This window comes from Drosophila kikkawai, chromosome 3R (genome assembly GCF_030179895.1).
Source record: "Drosophila kikkawai strain 14028-0561.14 chromosome 3R, DkikHiC1v2, whole genome shotgun sequence".
Classification (NCBI taxonomy): domain Eukaryota; kingdom Metazoa; phylum Arthropoda; class Insecta; order Diptera; family Drosophilidae; genus Drosophila; species Drosophila kikkawai.
In genome coordinates, this window is record NC_091731.1 from 23957446 (window position 1) to 23972069 (window position 14624).

Sequence of the window (14624 nt, forward strand, 5' to 3'; positions counted from 1 at the left end):
AGCTTGATGCACAAAGGCAGCAGCAGACGAGGGCGTATTGAATCGAAGGAAGCTGGTGGGGCAACAGTAAATAACATGCACAATGCCAAGATAAAGTGGCAAATGAGCAACAATGCCACAGCCACAGCTCCAGGAACAGCATCATCAGCGGGTATCGAACAAAGGCCCTTCTCGTACGTGTTAAGCACTCATTGCTGTCAAACATGCCGCGCAGTTGACGAAGAAGAATGTTGCCGCGACGCGTGGGAAAGCGGGAAAGCCAACTGTAACACTTGCCACTGATGGCCCCAGCATCATAGCCAGTGATGCACGCAGTGGTAAGGGATCCGTCTTAACAACTCGATGTTGTTTAGGAATTGCAGGAAAAACGCATTATTTTTGGAAACTTTATTAGTCAAATGAAACTCTATTAAAATATATATTTTTTAATAAAAGTTGTTCCTAAATATATCACAAGAATTTCTTTAATCTTTGTGATCTGCATGCCTAATCCCAGGATTATTAGCTTAAACCTAGAGAAATACTATGGCAATAATCAATTCTTTGTCAAAGATAATTATTGTTAAAAAAGAAACTCTGTTTTTATTCCCAACATAACACAGATATGATTTTCTGAAATGTTTGGCAAGCCCCCAATCACGGTTTTTCGCTGCCCATAAATATAAAAAAAAATTATTGCCTTGTTGGCAGGGCCAAGTGCTCAGCTCTAAGATGGCCCTGCCACACCCACAGCCGCCCAGGGGCCACCACTTCCACTTGGGCCCACAATCCGACACGCATACGCCCCGTGTGACGCGACCGACACTTGAGCCGGCAATCAGGCTCAATCGCTGAGGCCAAAACGGAGTAAGGCACAGAGAGGGCGGATCATGGAGCACGGAGCTTGCAATCTGGGGCAGGGACTCACACATTTGCACGTACAAGGGACGCAGCTTGGAAATGCGAGCTTTTCCGGCAGTGGCAGCGGCAGAGGCAGCAGCACAAACAACAAAATATAAATCGTTAACAATAAATAATCGTCTATAAGAGACGACATTTGTTGCTGGCTGAATTCCTTGCTTTATGCATTTGTAGTCGTATTTGTAACACAATTGTTTATGCCACTGTGGCTTGTTGTTCCCTTAGCTTTTGTTGTTTTGTTTTTATGACCATCCGAGAGCCACCCAGCAGTCAGCTCAACCACCCCGCCACACCACCACACCACCACCCATCGCTCTCTGGGCCATGGAGCATAGTTTATTGTTATTTTATTGGGGTGTGGGCCTTCTTTTAGGCTTTCGCGTGCTTTGTAAATAATTCGTGCTCGGCGCGTTTATGACGTGATTTCTTAACCGTTTACCCCGGCTCCGAATTTCATTCACAACCCCGTTGAAGTGGGTCGAGCCACGCCCCCCTTACTTAAGTTCCGTTTTGACTATGCCTGCCACTTCTGCCTCAAGTGGCTGCAATTTCAATTTGCCAAAGAATTTCCATTATGACTTCTCACTCCCCGGCATGAGCTTGAAGAATTTGGGCATATTACCGAGACGATTTCTTTATATTTAAATAAATATAAGCAATTGAAATGAAATCAATTTTGGTAAGCAAGAGCAAATGTAATTAATATAAGTTCAATACAAGAAAAGCTTTATTTTATGAAGAATTTATTTAATTTCCATACTTTTTATTGCTGCTTAGTTTGCAGAGAGTCAAAGGTGAACACTTATCGTAATGTTTTTTGTTTTTTAAAATATTATTTTTGTAAGAAATTTAAATAAAATTTTAATAAATACAGGAGTAACTGATAATCTCAAGCCTTAATAAAGGGCACTTTTTGGCCGTAAACCCGATTAAACATTAAGTTATCCTTCCGCCCTTTTAAGCTGCCAGTTTTGCAAGGCTTTTGTTGTAATTTAATTGGAAAATATCATACTTTATTTATATGTAAGCGACAAACAAAAATTTCAAATTATATTCAATTATAAATTACACAAATTGGGGGAGAAAGGGAGTAAGGGTGATGGAGATAGCAATTGAAAACGATTTAAATGTTTGCTTATTTATTAGCGCATAAATTTGTTTTTGTATAGGTAATAATATTTTTTGCTGCTGCTTGTGCATTACATGCCACCGATTGTTGTTGCATTGATTTTTGGCGTGATTTTCCCGATTATGGCAGCAGCAAAATCGCGAAAAAAGAAAAAATAAAGCGATTAATTAATATAAATTATAGCGGAGCCCATTTAATTTATTTACGTTATTTTTTTCGTCTTATACATTCGCTTTGCTTTTTTGTTTAATGCCGATTTGGTAATGTCGTGTTGCTGTAATTGTTGTTGTCATTGATAATGAGCGAATTATGTAATTACAATTTGTAAATGTGTGCGCTTACGTATACGTACGTATGGATGTGGGTGTGTTTTTCCATAATTTTGAAAAAAACCCGGCCATAAATAAACAGGTGTAATAATGGCGCAACAAACAATTGAAATTGATTTAGAAATTGTTCACAGTGCGTTGTGTTCTTTTGTTCATTAAATGGAAAATTGAAATTAACCTTATATATTCATTATTTAAGTAATGAAAACAATCAATTCAAAATAAATCATAGTGAACCAGAATGAATGCCTAATTAATGAGAATTCAATTTATGAAAAGCAGGCCCAAAGGGATGATATTCGTTAGTTAAGGTCGGGGATTAGATTGGATATGTTTGACAGTTTTTTTTTACTTTTAATGGCGCAAAAAACTGTTTTAAGTTATTTATTAATTAGATTAACAATTTGTTAGATATCCAGGGAATTATTGTTTAATTATTTTGCTAATTAAATCATTGAATATGATTTTATTTATCTTAGTTTTCATGCTTTTAGCTCGTCTTGGTTGCTCGTCAATTAGCTATTCATCTTCGCTTTATTCGTTATATGTATTTACTCGTTGTTTTGGTTGCCTTTTTTTATGGGTTTTCAATGCTTTAAACATAAATCTATTAATCAAGTCATTTTAATTAAAATATTTTAAATATAAATTAACCTTTTTAAATGTAACAATCAAAAAGACTATCATAAATCTCTCAAATCTGATGAAATCATATTTTAAATTCATTTAAAAATTACTTCATATACAGTAACACAAATAAGGTTAAATAGACCATATTTTATTTGGTTATAAAACATTTTCGAAATACCCCCAAAGGGTCATACTCGGCATTCAAAGCCCCATTCGTTTGAGTACATTTCAGCAAAAGCTCTTCGTGCTATCGGCAGGCGTGTGGATGAAGATTGGTAATTTGCCTATTCAATTTGGCTTTGATTGCTGCTGTGGCCATGCGAAAATGCGAATATGAGGCAATTGCTGGGCAATATTTGCCTGGCCAATACATAAACGTTTCGGCCAGCCGCAGAGCCATAACCGAAACTATTTGGTTAAACGCTCGAATTGCCAGCTCAGGTGTGGCTGCGTTTTGGTTACTCACCGATTACGGGGAGGTGGGAGGGTTAGTTTTTCTTTACGATATTGTGACGCATGCGCAGCTCCTTCAGGCGAAAAGATAGCTACTGATAAAACCTGAATAGCACACACCTATACATATACATATATATAAAGAAATCCGCACAAGATCGGCGACACGTAGCCGGACAAAGTTTCATTAATTTAATTGCCGCAAATGTTTGTCACTCGTGTAAGATTCCGTAATTGGATATTGCGAGTTCGCACACGTATCTGAAGATACGTGTAATTAGCATTCCCCAGTACCTCAGCTCTGCCCGGCTCTGGGGGAGTGTCAAGAACCTGCAGTTTGCATTGAGCGGTGCTAACGTCGGTGTCGGACGCTGGATAAAGTCGTTAAGACTTTTCGCCAACAATAGCTAAAGTTCACAGTTCCCATCGACTGCGATTATTACCGCCGCCGACCCACTAAGTGTCTGGGCACCCAGAGGTCAGAGGCGGGGGCGGAGATGGAGGACTACTCCTAATCCCCGCTTAATTGGCTACGAAAGAAGGCTCTCCTTTCATTAGAGTCCGTCGGGAGATTCGCTCGAGCAGCTGTTAATTGGGATTGGGACGCCATTATGGCAGCCATAAACTAGACGCTGTCACAGACCACTCAATTTCAATACCATTGCGGCTCATAAAATGACGCATCAATATAATCAAAATTATCATTACCACACCAGTGCGTTGAGTGGCCTGGGAGAGCAGAGCCTGTCCGTGGTTCGGGGAAAATGCCGGCCGGAAGGAGCACAGAATGCGAAACGGGAGCCGGGGCGAGCAGTCGCCACAACAGCAACGATGCATAAGCGACATAAAAACTATAATCAATATCCATATCCATTAGCGTTATCGTATCAACGAACTCGAATAATAATATCGTACATATGTACGGATGAATGGCGGCCACCACAGGAGCAGAAGCAGGAGCTGGGCATGGTTATGGATGCGGACAACTATACGTACACAGACACGGACACGGTTACGGATACGGACACCGGCACGGCCACTGGATAGGATGCGAGAGCTGGCACAAAAGATACCCGGACACCCAGAGCTCCCGCTCCTGCTCCTGCTCCTGATGTGGCTCCCGTTGCCCGTCCATTTGTCTTCACGTAATTATCTTTTAATAGATTTAACGAACATTTTTTGCCGAGACTCTTTGCTTGTGTGTCAACCCGGTGACAACAGCAACAACAGCCGACGCACAGCAACAACGGCATTAACAAATAGCAAAGAATATAAATCGGAAAAGCCAGACTAAACTTTGGTGATGAAATTTGAATACCCTACATATAAATTAATTGATTCTGAATTTTGAGGCTCTTTCTAAACTGAAAAATCTAATTTTGGGGAATTGATTTGAAGGAATTACATTTATTTTAGAAAGAAAATATCTGTATTACAAATAAACTTGTAGAACTTGTAGAAATTACTATATACTTTACTCTAAAAACACAATACAATGTAATTAAACATGAAAATTGAGATAATCTGCGGTCAGAGTAATTAGTAAGGCAAAGAAAATCATTTAAAAAATCAATTGAAAAATTCCCATTGCTCTTCAAGTTATTTGCTTTGTCACGGGTTAGACAGTAAATATGCGGAGATGCAACCGAATCGATTGCTCTGTCATTGCCACTTACCGAAAAGGGTATGGCAAACAAGTGCGCTGCACCAGAGAATACTATGTATATAGCCGTACATATACGTATATATAGTATTATAGCCCGGACCCAGTCACAGACCCTCCTTCAGACAGGGCAAAGCCAGCGGAAGTCGGAAGTTGTATGGCACATGCGGTGGTCGTGGCGTTGGCGGTGGCGATGGCGGCGGCGTCTGCACCACTGTTAATGGTGATGCCAATGAGGCAACGGTGGACGTGGATGCAAACGGGTGGCACTGTATCTGGAAGTGGAGTTCGTGGTGGAGTCAACACGGCGACGGCGATGGCGATGGCGATGGCAATGCTCGACCATTTCCATTTTATGGACTTTCAAACTGTTGCTGTTAATTATTTCTTCTTCTTTTAATGTGGCCACTGGTGTTGGCCGCAGCTCTTACTTATTCCGCCCCCGACTGTGGGATGAGGTCCTGCTCCTGGCCCGGCTCCTTGGTAACGAGTCTGCCCTTGCTGATGATGATGATGTTGCTGATATTATGCAACGCCTTCGTCCTCTTTGCATTTCTCGCTCTTGTGGCCGTTGTTTGCACTTTTCCACCATTTTACACTTTATTACAAAAGCATTAAATAAAATTCAAAGCGAATGAGCCTCGTCAAAAGTGTTTGGTACGAGGGGAAAGTGGGCGGAAGGAAATGGAAAAAGGCAAAGGCAAACTGCTATCCCCTCTGATGGTAAAAATTTCGATTCGCAGGATTCCAGGGGAATATGCGAAGTGGTGGCGCTGATTTTTTTTTTTTTTTTGTTGCTGTTGCTCGCGTTATTCCCATTGTTGCCGCCGCTGCGTTGCTGTTGCATTGCTAACTAACAGAGCTCCTGTTCCTGCCCCAACAACTGCCCCCTGGTTCAGTCCAGTTGTTATTGTTGTGGTTCATACTTTTGTTTTTCGGGCCATTGTTTCACTGAAAAGTTTTCTGTAGTTGTTGCTGCAGTTGTAGCAGCAGCAGCAGCAGCAGCAGCCAGTCTGGTGCACCGCACGCAAACAAGCGCCAGAAGTAAAAGAAGTACCGAAAGTGGCAACATCAGGCCAAGTCACACAGTGGAATTTGTTATAACTGGGTTGAAATTCCTTGAAATGTAAATGTATAATTGCGCGGAATACCTTGAACGTTGCTTAAAATCAACATAATTCCTGCTAGTTGAACAGGCCGAGTAACTTTGTAACTGAAAGAAATACGAAAATAATATGAAGAAATACGTAAAAAAAAAAAAATTTTTTAATTTGTAAAGCTGATATTTCTGTAAATAGTGTATGGAGTGCATAGATATTTAATAAATTTATTAATAGAATTTAAAGCTTTTTAAATAGTAGTGCATCTGAACATAATCTATCATTTAATAAAACACAATAATCTACCATATCCTCCCAGTTCCTAATATCTTGCCAACTTCACCTACAAACTCTATTCCCGATTGCTGGCATTCTTGTGGCACTTTTCTTTGGCTTAGGCCCACTGTGCCGCACTGTTTCAATTAGCTGCGCTTCGATGTGCATTGACGATGGAGTTTTGGTGTCGGCAACTGAGTGGACAACGGGGAAAGGCACGGCGGGCAACAGTATCTGCGGCTGATACTTAAACAATGTATAAATTCGTCTACAAAGTCGAACCCCGCTTCCCTGGTCGCCTCCCTTCGGCAAAGGTTCATTCAGTGCGTACACCTCTCGCAGCTTTTCCTACGGCTGCTGGTGGGATGGACGGACAAATGGATAGATGGATGGATAGATGGGCTCCACTCCTCGTTGGCATCGGTGGCGCTGTGGTCGTCGACGTGGTGCAATCAGCTGCAGTGGCTTTTTGGCCGACACTGCCAGTTAGCCGGCTTTGGAGCGGCCTCCCGTCTAGTCCAGTCAGTTGTATGGAGCTTGGCTAGCTGCCCAACTAACTAAGTGTCCCTGTACCCGTTTCCCGACCCCTGATACCCCTATTGCCGTCTCCACCGCCGCCGCGCCGTCTGTCATTGGATTGCACTGCGCTGCTTTCGTCACTCATCCGACTGAGTGAGCGCCGAGCCAAGCGCGAGTGGTGTAAAAGCTTCCCAATTGGTGTGAAATGCAACACGCCACAGCCGCAAAAGCAGCTGGAGGGGATTGGGAACGGGAGCAGAGTGGAGTGCACTGGCGTGGCGTGGAGTGCAGTGGGTAACGAGGTGGCTATCGGTGCTCGGTTTCCATTCGCAAACATGGCAAATATGGGTTAATTGTGCGAGACTTTGACTTGCTCGAAATTATTTAATTTTAATTTTCATGTGGCAGCCGAGCTGACTGCTGCCTGTCTCTTTGTCTTCTCAGCTTTCAGCCTTCCCTGCGGCTTCCTTTGTTTGTTGCCTTCCCATTGTTGGTCTTCCGTACGTTTACAAGCAGACAGTGCGCGTCGGCAGTGTAAGGCTGCCTGCTACATTTAATTTGGCTTAATCACGTTCATTATATGGACTGCAATGGAGCGTTATGCGATTAATTAAGACAATATTATTTAATTTGTATCGTAATAAGATAATTTCTTTATTGATTTCTGCAATCTCAACAGAAAAACTTGTCTTATTTAAGGGAAATGTTTTTTGGTTAAGAGAGAAATAGTATTTACAATAAAATATATGAAGTAACATTGAAAAGGTTCTAGTAAAATCATTAAAACTTATTATTAATCATTACTCCCATGAATTCCCATTAAAGCAAGGCTTTGAACCCAAGTCGAAACATTAACAGAAAAGCAAGTTGCTAATTATTCTAATGACTGGTGCTTTTTCATACTCTTATCTAAATACCCTATATTTTCATTTAATGATTGCCAACACTCGCCTATTTACATAGTTAATTGACTGGAGTTATTTACGCCTGCTAATGTTCCGATAAAAGGGCGCTCCCAACACGAGTTAATTACAGACACAGATTCATGACCTTAACTACCTGTTGTTGGTATTCGGTGGCAGGCTGGCACTCCGTTATGGAACACACTGTACTTACATCTCCCGGAATTCCACGGTATTTTCTGCCTTTGTCCTCCGAGATACGCGTATTTCTCTGTGTAACTTCACCCGCTGAGCTTTGGTTGCGTTCGCACTATCACTATTGGTTCTCGCCGGGAGTCTTGAATCAATTGTTTTATTTCTGCTGGCCAGTACGTAATTATCACTACTCTCATGTGCTTCCCATAAAGGCGGCATCGAACGGCTAAAGTCCGACATGGAATCAAATCAAAATTAAATATATGAGTTATGGTAACAGGTTGCACATATACACTGAACAGTTTACACCTCGCCATGACGGTGCTGAAAACGAGTTCATTTAAATTGCGAGCCCAGTTTGAAATTAGCTTAAATTCGCTGTTCATTTTGCCAAAAATGAAACGAGTTCAAAATTCTGTAACGCATTTGTTATCGCAACTTTTGCATAGTTTCATTCACCTCAGCGGCAACGCTGCACTCGCCACTCTCTCGCCGTACTCTGTATAATTTGAATTTTATTAAATTTTATTTGAGTTTGACTCTCATTTGGGTTTCGGTTTCATATCTAGCCGCCTTTAGCCTTCTTGTTTTTCGGCTGTGTCAACAGGTGCGTCTGGCACTTCATTAGAAATTTCAGTGACGCGCTCTGCTCCACTTTTCCCCACTTTCCCGGCGTCTAGCTGTGGCTCCTGGTTCTGGCCTGCCAGCAAGGAGCAAAGTTTTAATTAAATTTCGAGCTTTACTGGAGCGAAATATACTTACGTATATATTTGATTTTTAGTAGCCAAGAAACAGTCGCATGGTTACCGCTTTGGGGCTCTTGTAATTGGCTTTATGGTTTTCGCTTCCCATTCATCTAGCTCGAATTAAAGGAATAATTTCCCGAAAACTTCTCTGGGGCGGCTGTTAGGCTGAATGGGTTGAGTCCAGATATTCAATTAGGGGATTATCTGTGTTGCTGAAAGGGAATGCAATCGGAATTCGCGTCACTATAAATTTCAAGCTAATTCTACAAACTTTGGAAGGCCAGAAAAAATCTATAATATAAGCTAAGGAAAGGGATTTTGAGAATTTATATGCCAATTTCTTATAGCTAATTTCCAAAAGGTTATAATATTCGTTTGAAAATAAAGAGTTCACTTAAATATATCCCAAATCGAACCGCCACTGCATATTAGTATCTTTGTAAATACCAATTATGAATCATTATTTACATTCTCTGATTTAAGTTACCTGAATTTCCTGTTTTACTAATTTATTCCGCATTTTTGTGCTCTCTTCCCGCAGATAATTAGGAAATATTTACCTGGCTAAGATGGATGATCCCAAAATAATGAACATCATGAATGGGATGAAATCGCTGGAAGATCATTGTCAGCTCATAAATGACGTGAAGGGTGAGTGACCAGTTCCACAAATATAAAAAAAAAAATAAAAACGAGGGGGAAAAAAAAACAGAACCACGCAAATCCCCAGCCACAAGCCAGGAAAAATAAAAGGCATTTACGTGAAATATTACATTAGCGGGGTTGCCCGGAGGGTAAGCGGGGTTGAAACAAAAATTTGTTGAAATTGACAAATTATGTGACAGACTTTTGTCTTTTGTCTGCCGCCCGCAAAATCCGAAGAGCCAACAACAATTGTTGACAATTCACTCAAAGTGGCGCTGCTGTTGTTGGGCATTCTGGTGGGGATTTGGTTGATGGTGTGGCTGGTGCTGGTGCTGGTGCTGGTGCTGTTGGTGCCTTTGCTGGAGCCGGAGTTAGCGTTGAACAAATGCCCCAAAGCGCTCGAAGAGCTTTAAACGCCACACTCCACTCCCACTCGAGTCACTCCAAGTGAGGCTCGATTTCGCCGCGGCCCCGAACAATGACGTTGGCTTTCAAGCCAGAGTCTTTCGGGGGTTTTTCCTAGTCGGTTTTCCAAAAGAGGAAGAGGAAGGGAAGATATGCGTGGTGGCAAACTTGTGATACTCTCACAGAAGGTACTTATATTTGATCTAAAAGTTTAAAAGGAAAGCAGCAGTCTGATCAAAATCTAAAAATTATATTTTATACCTACCTATAATATTTAAAGATACTTGAATTAAACCTAGCTTGATTAGTATATACATTTATTTTTTGAAAATAAGTGTCCGGCAAGGGTATTTCAAGCTTAGATCTCTCCAAAGTCAACCTGCCTTTCTTGTCAGTTTTCCACTGGGCGCGATGGAGGCGAAGTGCGCTTGAGTTGCATTTAAGCCAATTAGCATAGGTAAACAAAACATTTGAGTGAGCCAGCCCAGTGCTTGTGGTTGAGTGCGGCCTCGAGCCAGGAATTTGCTCCAAGGAGGAGGAGGAGGAGGAGGTGGGAGAGGAGGGAGCTGTGATGGCATAGCGGTGGCTTGCCATTGGACAGGAGCTGTTGTTGGTGTCAGCTATAGGTGTCAAGTCGTATTTGAATGAATGTGTTTGTTATGCTTGAGCCGGCAGCAGGGCATTGGGGTGATGGGCAAATGGGAATCCTGAGGGCGATGAAGGGCCGGCGGCACATCCTCCTCAGCAATGTTGCATTTATTATGCAATTATCAAGTGGCAATTGTGTACGGCTGTCTGGCTGGCTGCATATCGGGCTGCGAGCGGTCCCTGTCCGCCGACTGACAGTGATTTACGTCGACGATTGGCAATTAGGCAGCTTGAGTCACAGGCGTAGGCGAAGGCGAAGTTGAACCAGGTCTTCTCAAGATGAGATGCCTTTCAATTGAGGAATGTGTGAGGATCTTGCACTGAAGAAAAAGGCAATAATTTGGGGAGTGAAAATTACGGAAAATAAGTTAATCCCTTTCGAGCATGGAAAAGGAATAAGAGCTTATAAATTCTATATTCAACTGGATTAACTAACTGCCTAAACCAAATTAGTCCGTTATGAAATTTTAAATATTTTGTTTATTTTCCACAAATATTTATTTTTAATGTACACAGAAACCACAAGGTTTAATTAATGCCGGTTAAGGCTGGTTATGTTAGTGACAATTGATTTAGATTATTTGAGCATATATTTTTGGCGGCTAACCATTATTTAGTTTCATTGTTTGTCTACGGAAAAAAAATCTATTTAATGGAAAGTCATTTTTTAGGCATACTTCTAATTAAAATGTAAATTATGAATGCCTTTCTTTTTTGAAAAATATGCAGAAAAGAACATTGAACATTTCAATTAAAGTCTTAAAAATGAATATTCATAGTTTTCTATTTCTGATATAGTATTTCTAGTTTTATAGATTATACAAGAAAATAACCTAAACATTTATAAAAAGAGGCAGACTAACTCCCACAGTTTGCCAGTGTAGATGGATACACGTGTAGCATATGCAACTGTGCGTGTGCGAGTGTGTGCTGGCAGCGTGTGTGCGTTTTAGACAATAGATGAATGGCTCGACGAGCTGCTAACTTGCAAATATTTATGAGTGGCCCAGCAAGTGGCAGGCAACCGATGCCGCAAACAACAATGTGGGCAGAGATGGATGGCCCACAAAGGGGGGTCCAAGGGGAGGGGCGGCTTCTAAAGGGGGTTTTTAGAGGGGCAGCAACCATTGGCAGGCGGCGTTGAAACGTCAAGTGTTGTTGCCGTTTTGGCACTTTGGGCAAAAATGCACGCGGGAGCAGCAGGAGCAGGGCGGTAGCCCCATGACCCACCAACTATGCGCCTATGTGGGTGCCCATATCGGAGCCTGCCCCTGCATCTGGTTCTGTACATGTGTGCGTAGTTCGTATCTGTGTGTGGCGTGAATTATGCGCCATTCAAGTGGCATTTGATGCGCATTTAAATTCGTGGCGGCGCTTCAAGTTGCCGGCAAACAAACCGAACCGAACAAACATCGGGCGGGGCGGAGGACGCCGGGATTGGGAAACTGAGCCCCCAATGATGCGCATCAAATTGGCTAATTGTTTAATGACTGTTTGCATTGATCTCTTCCCCGCAGACGAGTCGCCCATGCAAATGTTCTACAAGGACAAGGGCGTCTTCCTCACTGGCGGCACAGGATTCTTTGGCAAAAGTAAGTTCCACTCGACTCCCAGTACGTGACTGGAATGGCGCCCACTTTTTTACACAACCTCCTGTTTCGTCCTCTCATCTTCTCGTCTCGTCTCGTCTCGTGTCGTGTCGTGCTGCCCTATCCTGTCCTGTCTCCAGTTATCATTGAGAAATTGCTGCGCGTCACGGAGGTGGGACAAATCTATTTGCTGATACGCACCAAGAAGGGCAAGGATGCCTTCGCACGCATCGAGGATCTGTTTAATGATCCCGTAAGTGGACTTTGGACAACAAATTGATTTTTTCCCATACTAATTGAAATTCTTCTGGGCAGGTCTTTAGCAAAATGAAGCAGGTGAACCCCAAGTACCGCTGCCAGATTACCATCATCAGTGGCGATTGCTCGCTGCCGGGATTGGGAATATCCGCCGATGAGCGCGAGACGATCCTGGAGAATGTCAACATCGTTCTGCACAGTGCGGCCACAGTGCGTTTTGATGAGAAGCTCAAAATGGCCATTGCCATCAATGTCCATGGTACCAAGGAGATCATAAAGCTGGCTAAAGAGATTGTCAACCTAAAGGTTTGTTTTAGTCTAAAACTTTTAGATATATAATAAAGAATTTCTTATGTTAAATAAATCATATTTCCAGGCCCTCGTCCACGTCTCCACAGCATTTGCTCACTGCAACATGCGTCACATCCAGGAGAAGTTCTACAGCGGCACAATGACCGGCGAGAATGCTTTCAAGCTGAGCGAGTGCCTCGACGAGCACACCCTCAACACCCTGACGCCGACCATTATCCAGGGTTATCCGAACACATATACCTTTACCAAAGTTCTGGCCGAGAATGTCGTGCAGCAGAGTGCACAGAATCTGCCAGTCACCATCTTCAGACCGGGCATAGGTGAGTTAGAACGTTTACTCCTTGGTTTTTACGGTTCTTTAAAATTCTAAGTAACCGATTTTTGAATTACAGTGATCACCACTTACCGCGAACCGGTCACTGGCTGGATCGACAATATGTACGGCCCCTGTGGCGTGATCGTGGGCATCGGATCCGGCGTGCTGCGAGTCTTCACCGGCGACATGGACAACAAAGCGCACATTGTGCCCGTGGATATGTGCGTGAATGCTCTGCTGGCCAGTGCCTGGGATATAGCTCGGAACAAGTGGGTTGCAAAGCTCTGAAACTATTTAATAATTTTATTATACATTTTAAACTCGATATTTGAAATTAATTTAAAGATACGAGACGCCCCCGATTTACAATTATGTGCCGGATGCCGATAACATGGTCACCTGGCGGCGATACATGGAGGATGGCTTTGAGTACGGCTGTGACATACCGATGCGCAAGTCCATTTGGTATCCGCGATTCACCATTGTGCCACACATGTGGCAATATCACATCCTGTGCTTCTTCTATCACACACTTCCCGCCCTGGTCATGGACGCCATCATGGTGATCATCGGCAAGAAGCCAAGGTGGGTTTGGATTTAGGGGATTTTCTGGTTTCCAATGAAACTCAGTATGTTTTTTATTTTTTAGGATGATGAAGATATACCGAAAGATCCACAAGCTGAGCAACGTCCTAAAGTACTTTAGTTCAAATGAGTTCCGCTTCGACAACGACAATGTCAGAAAACTTACGGAAAAACTGGACGATAGGGACAAAAGGTTGTTTGCCTTCGATATGCGGGACTTGGACTGGACCAATCTGTTCCGCGTCAGTCTCTACGGGCTGCGTCTCTATGTAGTCAAGGATGATCCCAGTAATATTCCAGAGTCCATTAAGCGCTACGAAAGGTGAGACTTAAAAGACTACATACAAAAATTACTAACGATTACTAACGATTTCTAAAATACATTTTTCAGATTGAAGGTCCTGCACTATACGACATTGGTTATTTTCTACTCGTTAGCTGCCTGGGCGCTCTTTGCCCTCTTCAAGCTCTTCTTATAGGACCATTAACCTCTTAACTATTCTATCCATTCTAGGGCATGTCTACTTCTACTCCTTATTCTTTCAGCGCAAAGCATTTCCGTTTCCGCAGTAGTTGATAGTTGATAGTTCTAGTTGTATGTATCGTATATATCGTTTGTATGTTTGTACCATATCCATATGCCCATAGTCATATGTTTGAAACGCTTTATCCGAATCTTGTATAGCTTAGTTCATACGTCTGTTAATGTAAATTCGCTAAAATTAATTACGAGTACAATAAAAACAGCTTCACATTTTGTTTGGGATACTTAGAGTGGTTTTATGTTCTTTAAGGTGAATATGGGAATATATTAACGTGACAGTTTAAGGGAAAAAATCGACTTTAATTCTCAGAGGAATGAATTTCGCTTGATTACTGGAAGCATTGAATTGAAAGGCTCTTCTACAGATGAGTGTTTAAATTGTTCAACGGGGCGTATACTTAATAAAGGCAGACTGACTTTTAAATACATGTATGTAGGTTCTCGGCGCCGGTAACCTTCAACTTCACTCCACACTCGATT

At 42.3% G+C, this 14624-nt stretch overlaps 1 protein-coding gene across 1 annotated transcript in view; it reads left to right on the forward strand.

The window, feature by feature from the left end:
- Positions 1-14368, forward strand: part of wat (waterproof) — a 29259-nt gene extending 14891 nt beyond the window's left edge. The window contains exons 2-10 of the mRNA XM_017161332.2: positions 9384-9493; positions 12058-12132; positions 12270-12382; positions 12445-12693; positions 12764-13019; positions 13092-13284; positions 13361-13600; positions 13665-13922; positions 13992-14368. Coding sequence (XP_017016821.1) covers positions 9412-9493; positions 12058-12132; positions 12270-12382; positions 12445-12693; positions 12764-13019; positions 13092-13284; positions 13361-13600; positions 13665-13922; positions 13992-14079 — 1554 coding nt within the window. The 5' untranslated portion in view covers positions 9384-9411 and the 3' untranslated portion in view covers positions 14080-14368. The remainder of the gene's footprint in view (positions 1-9383; positions 9494-12057; positions 12133-12269; positions 12383-12444; positions 12694-12763; positions 13020-13091; positions 13285-13360; positions 13601-13664; positions 13923-13991) is intronic.
- Positions 14369-14624: the final 256 nt, after the last annotated feature.